At 43.7% G+C, this 6,935-nt stretch overlaps 1 protein-coding gene across 1 annotated transcript; it reads left to right on the forward strand.

The window, feature by feature from the left end:
- The first annotated feature begins 1,253 nt into the window (after nucleotides 1-1,253).
- CBY2 (chibby family member 2) lies at nucleotides 1,254-5,061 on the forward strand. The gene is made up of 2 exons (XM_064725115.1): nucleotides 1,254-1,416; nucleotides 3,824-5,061. Exon 2 carries the CDS (start codon nucleotides 3,947-3,949, stop codon nucleotides 4,928-4,930), a length of 984 nt encoding a protein of 327 aa, XP_064581185.1. The 5' UTR covers nucleotides 1,254-1,416; nucleotides 3,824-3,946; the 3' UTR covers nucleotides 4,931-5,061.
- Nucleotides 5,062-6,935: the final 1,874 nt, after the last annotated feature.

The raw sequence follows: 6,935 nt of genomic DNA on the forward strand, positions 1-6,935 counted from the left end.
ACATTTGATGATATTCACTAAATGTGATCCAAATGTATTGGCCTTTGAATTAATAATTTTCAGTAAAAAATTGACTTGGCAGAAGAACTTTATGAAACTTTAAGGAAAATACTGCATGAGTAAAGCAAAGGAATGCTCACTATCAAGTTAGTTCTCCATGGTTCTGGATTAAGCAGCTGCACTTCTTTCAATTAATTCAGTTGCTAGTCAGCTCTTAGGCCTTAAAATGTTCATCAAAGGTCACTTTCAGAGCCCACAGCCACAGTTCTGCAGAAGTTCAGATTGGACACTTCAGTCACCCCTCTGAAAAGTGTCTGCACTGGGTAGCACCCTTAAATTCCCATCTGATGGCAGGCCAGACACAAACAGCCCATGATAAAATATTTTCTCTTTTGAGGACATTTTTCTGTTTTCCTACACAGGATCCTGGAGCTCAAATAAAGAAGGATACTCCCTGGGGAGTTGCCATAGTAACCTCTGATGTGTTTTTGTCATCTAAGATTAAATATAAGCAAGGGAGCAATTACAGAGAAGGATTTTATATCTGAGTTTATAATTTTCATATAACACCAAAGCTGAACTATACCTCCAAGTTCCTAAAGCAATAGCAGTCACCTTGAGGGCGATGTCAACTTGGTAATTTTCACTGAAAAATAAATGAAACGCTGTATTTATTATTCAAGAATCCTGATTAGAAAAAGAAAATCCACTTCTGAAAGATGTAGCAAATAAGAAAGACTTAATTAGGAATGTAAAGATGTGGAAGTGGAAATGGCTGCTACAAATAATATCTAGACCTGCTTGTGTGAATGCCTTCTGTATTCTATTTTCTTCTTACTAACATTCAGCTATAGTCTGCTCTTAAACTTATAGTCTAAGAAGAGCTTATAGTCTAAGAAGAGTTGTCCTCAGAAAATAACTGTGCATACAAGGAAGTGATTTTTGAATGTATCAGTATCAGTTCAGCAACAAACAGAATTTGAAGTTTCAGAATAAAAGCAAAATTTGTTTTTTAAGAGGGTGTGATGGAGAAAGAATCCATCCAAACTGTTCTCAGTTACGAGCATCACAGGGAGGTCAGGAAGCCTGGGTTCAGGAAAGGGCATGGGAGCCGAGCTAGCAGGAAGGTCATTTCCATGGGAAATAGCCCAGAGGAGCAAGGCTGGGAGAAGGCAGAGCCCATCTTGCGAGGAGAGCGCGGAAGGAGGGCAGAAGGGAGCTGTGCAAGGCGGCTGTGCAGGAGCCCCCAGACCCTGGCGGGTCGGGGGCAGGTGGCTGCTCCTGGGACAAGGTCCTGCAGCGCTCACATCAGCCCCAGTCCCCTGTCCCTGCTGTGCACTCCAGCACCTCTGGACACCCCAGCAACTCAGCTCAGCTCCGGGGAGAGGGAAGGAGCACGCAGGCCGCGCTGAGAAGGTGAGCACTGCTGGCTCTGTCATGGTGTGCTCCAAACTGCCCAGCCTCTCTCGCTTTGCTGCGGCTTCCCCACAGCTGGCTGCCTTGCCCATCCACCCAGCTGCCCAGCATTTCCTGGGATTATTCAGAGATGGGGGAAAAAATTATATGGGAGGCATTGAGATGTTGAAGTAGCTCCCTAAAGCTTAGGTCAGTGTGTCTCTGGCAGTGCAAAAGAGCTGACAGAGCCACTGTCAAGTTTAATTGTCCCCAAGGTAATGTCCTTCCAAGTCATATATATTATATATTTCTGTTTATCCTGAAAATGTGCAATCTAAACACTTTCTCTGAAAGTGACTTTAAGAACTGTAGCTTCTTGTCCATGACAGGCACATGGGTCTGGGCTTCTATTGCTGTATGTGTTCTGCATCTTCCCTGGATAATTAGGGATCTGTTCCTTCCGTGGCTGATTTGCCCTCTGCACCCTCACCCCTTACCAGGCCCCCATTTTGGGGCTTCTCGGGGAAAAAATGGGACTGGGCACCCCAATAGAACAGGAAAGGCTGCAGGGGAAAGGGGTGTAAGGGAGGGAGCAATGCATGGCTCTGGCCGTAGTGTAAGTGGGCAAAAAAAATCCAAACCAGAGCTTTTGGGAAATACCTTTTTAGCAGAAGAACGTTGTTATGAAAACACAAGTCTGACATGAGATTAAGCAGCAGATGATGTGGAAGACAGCCCTGAAGTTCAGACAGTAAACAGGTTGCAATAAAATCAAATGTTAATGCAAACAGACGTATATTGCAATAGCCCTCTCCTAAATGCAGGAATTTGGGATTTTAAACAAAGTGGTAATTTTATGAGTAGTTGGACAAACTTGGGAAGGGGGTGCAGGATGCATCTATGGATGTTGGCTCTAAGAAGTAACTTGGAGGAGCCTGCACATGCAGTGCTGTTTGGTGGAAATAACAGGGAAAGGGGAGAGCAACAGGTTTGGAAAAGGAGAGGGCAGCAATAGGACAGGGGGCACACACTGAGATGGCAGAGCTGGAGGCTATGAGGGACTTGGGTGTGGTGGTCACCCTCTGCTTAGTGCTTGGGGCAGAGAGCAAGATCCATGAAGGATCAGACAGAAAGGCAGAACTGCGCTTTCCAAGGAACAGCAGGGAAGTTGGGAGACCTCACAGGGGGAAAGGAATACACCTGAGTGAAATTTGACAAGTAACTTATTTATTTATTTATGTATTTATTTATTTATTTAATCTAAAAAAAGGCACATTTGTGCTGTCAGAAACTCTGTGCAGAAACCCTGAGAATTCCAACAATTTAGTTATAAAAAATAGTTCAATCTCAGATCAAATAACTTCATCATGAAAATAACATAAATTTAATTTTGGTTTAGCTGCAGAAAACAACCTTTTCTTTGGCACAAAACAATAATTTTTGGTTGTCTAGTTGGTTGTTATTTTTTTTTCCCACATATAAGACTGAAATCCTAATTTGCCCCAGTTCTCTCATGGTTAGAAAGTGATTTAAGCTGCAATATTTTGGGTAGGGGAAAGGAGGGGAGAGTCTTCAACAGATAAGTCTGAGGTTTCTGTGTCTGAAATGAGAAGCATTAGAGGTTTGGCCCTGCAGTATGGATTTTAGAGATGAGTTTTCTGATGATGTGAAAAAGAGGCAGATGGACTGTAGGAAAAAGATAAGCAATCACTATTGCAGGGCTAGAAAGCAAGAAAAATAACAGAGCTATCAAAGCATATAAAGAGTAAGAGTGACAGGAGAAATGAGAATGAAAGGTGGAGAATTATCTATGGGTTGTGACAGTTTTTGGACTGTGGTGATGGGAGCTTGTCAAAAAACCACGCAAAGAGCAACAAAGCTCTGATGTCCCAAAGCTTTGGTTTGTGCATATTGTGGATTTTAAGATCAAAAAGCAAAACTATCACTGCATATTTGTGGCATCCTGTTAACAAAGGCTACTCAGCATTAGCCAAAAAAACCTGCTGTCAAGGCCAGATTTTTTCTATGAACCTTTAAAAATGCTTTATTTTGAAAAGTTTGTTTGAGCCTCATAACAATTTTTAACATGTTTGTGCATCAGTCATTTGGGAGCAGGCTTTTCTGAGGCAGAAAATAGTCTTTTGCTCCCTTACAGGTCTGTAGAAATGAGGTAGAGAGATAAAGGGGAAGTGCAGGTTTTTATAAGAAAGCTTTTAGTGCTGCCATAGAGCTGCTTTATCTACCAATGCAAATTTTCTCCGCTTCTATCAACAGGGTATCTGGTGGATTCCTTGCCTTTCAGCATCAAAGCGGTAACATGGTTAACTGTGAGAACTGAATTATTTGCTTGTCCTGTCATTGGTGTAGCTTAATTCTGATTTGGAATTTTGGCAGTAAATCTATGTATTTGTGTTCCCTATTCTTTCAGTCCTAATCAAGCTTCTCCAGCCCCACTGTGTCACCTACTCCTTGGCAGTGGTCAGCAGCCTCTTGTAGAAGCCCTGGAAGAAGCCTTTTGCCACAGTCCTGCTCAATTTGCTGAAGAAGGGCCATGTCTGCCTTTGATCAGAGGAACCAGAGCATGCAGCACACAGAGCCTGGGACAGACTGCATCACGCCTCAGGTGAAGCCAAGGGGTGAGATGTTCGTCTTTATTGATGGGAAATGGGTGAATGACCATTGGTGCCAGCCACCCTTTTCTTCACACCAGAAACTCTTCAGCAAGAAGGCACAGAATGAGTGGAGCATCTGGGAGGAGAACAGAGCACTCTGGCAAGAAAACCAAATCCTATGGATCAAAAACAGGATGCTCTGGGAAGAAAACAAGGCCCTACAGTATCTTCAGTCACAGAACAAATCTGTCCAGGTAATTTACACTGATGCTATTCAGAGAAGCCTCAAGAAGAAAAATAAACCTTTTCCACTCTTCCAAGAGAGGAATACAGGCTTTCAGCTCAGCCTGGGCAGCAAAGCTCTCCAGGCAGTCCAGGAAAAGAATAAAATATTTGAAGATTTCCAGCAGGAGAATAAAGCACTCCCTGTTACCTGGAAAGGCCCAAAAGCCATCACAGTCCATGAAGAGAGCAAAGATGCCCGCTCAGATCTTCAGAACACCATTGACACCATTGCAGCTGTGGAAAAGATTAACCCTGGCCCAGTCCCCCAGCAGGAATGTGAAGGTAAAAGGAAAAGCACTACTCCAACTCAGAACAAGATTCACTCTGCCCCAAGTACACCAGGAGAGCATGAAGTTCTCAGAGTTCTCCAGGAGTTACGTGAGCTCCTCCACACCTTCCTTAAAACGAGCCATCCTCCTGGGGAGAAACAGTGCTGTCACAACCTCTATGATGTGAACAGATCCTTCCAAGAAGATTACAGCAAGCTGAAGCTGCAGCTGAAGGCTGTGAAAAACACTGTGTCAGACATTACAGCTCAAATGGACATGCTGGAAAAGGAGATAAATGCCATCACTACCCCAGTGTATGAGGAAGCAGGACAGAAGCTGGCAACTGAGCATCAGCTTGGAGATGTGTGAAGCTTGGGACTTAGAACTGCTAGTTCATTTCCCAGAAAACTTCTCTCCTTTTTTCAGGAAACCTACTAAAATCCCAATACAGCCTGTAGATATCTGGGAACACCGTGTCCTTCTGAAACTTTCTTGCACTACTTAGATATATTTCACCTTCTGGTTATATGGTGTAGGTGACTGTCATGAATTTGCCTAGTATCAGGAATCATGTTTTCCAGCATTTTTATTTCAAAGTTTCTTATAACAAGGCCTAGATTTTCAGAAGGTTATTGCTTGAGGATCTCAAGTCTAATTACAGATCTCAACTCTGATTACAGCGTGCCAGCTTGTAGTCCAGGGGTACACTCACAATCTCTGCTAAAAAAGCATTGATTAATAAAGGAGGATCTCTCGTCTCAGACATCATGGTGGAGGCAAGAGAAGAGAATGGAGCAGGCAGCCGGACTTCTTCTGCACAGAGCAGTGAGGTCCCTCTCGATTTCTTGGATAGTCAGATGAAGCAGGTTTTTACTGCCCCAGAGCAAGAAGTAGGTTGCCAAAAGCAGCATTTTGATGGCTGTTCCATGGCTTAAGTCAGTATTTAGAAGGGCATCTACTCACTGTAATGGACAGGCCAGTCTACAGTGATCTGCTGACACAGAAGATGAGAACCTTTTGATCTGCTCAAGTTTGAAATTCTGGTCTGGCCTCAATTGTGTGGCCAGAGTGGCTGGAAATGCATTCCCTGTGTCTCGGGCAGTCCGGATGCAGTGCACCGTGTCACAATCTTTCAGGCAGAATATGGGAGCCTGTAAGAAATCTGACAGGACAGATGCAGGGAGACTTGTGCAGAGCAATTGTAGGAGCATTACTGTTAAGCAAAGGAGAGGTTACAGTGAGGTTTATCTCTTGCAACAGGACCCCAAAAGCAGGCTGTCACTCGAGTTTAAAAGTCTCGAAGTGATTTGCCATGGAATTACCTAAAGCATGAACTATCTTTCAACCTGTATTTCACTCAGACAACCATGCCAAGTGCAAGTGATGACTGTTTACTTCAGAGGCTTAAAACAACAGGTATTTTCTTCTGCTGCTCAGGCTTTGGGATGCTGAGGCAAATCTCTCAGGCATGAAGGTAAATGGCTGGCTCTCACTGGTGTGGGTAGGGCTGCATCTATAAAAATCTGGTAGAAGAAGAGGAACAATGTTCATTGAGAGGTGGACATGTAGACAGCACGTTGCTCCTGCTTAATGACTGGGTTACAGCTCTTAATAGATTAATGCCTCAGCACTGTGCTGGGAAACATGTTCATGTTCTGTGCCTTCAGACATGCTGCTTTTCTCTATTCCATCTCCCTCACCATGTTTGGTAACATGTCCAGTGTTACCAAACATTGAACATAATGTTTGGTAAGAGAGAGAAACAGGACTATGAAGACCCAAATGTAGAGGTTCAGAGGAGGGCAGCAGAATCAAAAAGCTCTGACCATGTGTTCATATCTTAACAAACTTATTTGTGTTCCATTAAAAGAAATAAACTGCTCTTTTGCCAGTGGTCAGAATACCAACTCCTGTCATGTCCCTATACATGGGCAAGAAAGACACTTGGGAGTGCACCCTTCCATCAGGTGTTTGGGTGGAGTCATCTCATCTAATGTCAGGTGTCCATCCAGGACAGGACATCAGATCACAGCTAGTCTCCCTGGGCTTCCTTTCTGTCCTGTAGGAAGGAATGGGCATGTTCAGGCTGTGATTAATCTTGCTCCTATTAGACTAAAAGTAGGCTGTGTCACCAGCTGGAGTCCCTTGTTTCTCTCTGTTGCCTCTATAATTACTTTGAGGACAATTAACTCCAACTTAGACATTTGGTTTGGAGCTCTCTGAGTGAGAAACTTGGCAGTTCCAGACAGAGGAGATGCTTCATCAAGTGGTGAAGTGGCACAAGCTTGGGAGTGTGTCCCAGTCCCTGGCTTTGCTTTCTGTGCAATGCCTTCATTAAGCAGCTGATTCAGATTTCTCTATTGTGTGGAGAAAT

Source organism: Zonotrichia leucophrys, chromosome 1 (genome assembly GCF_028769735.1).
Source record: "Zonotrichia leucophrys gambelii isolate GWCS_2022_RI chromosome 1, RI_Zleu_2.0, whole genome shotgun sequence".
Taxonomy (NCBI): Eukaryota; Metazoa; Chordata; class Aves; order Passeriformes; family Passerellidae; genus Zonotrichia; species Zonotrichia leucophrys.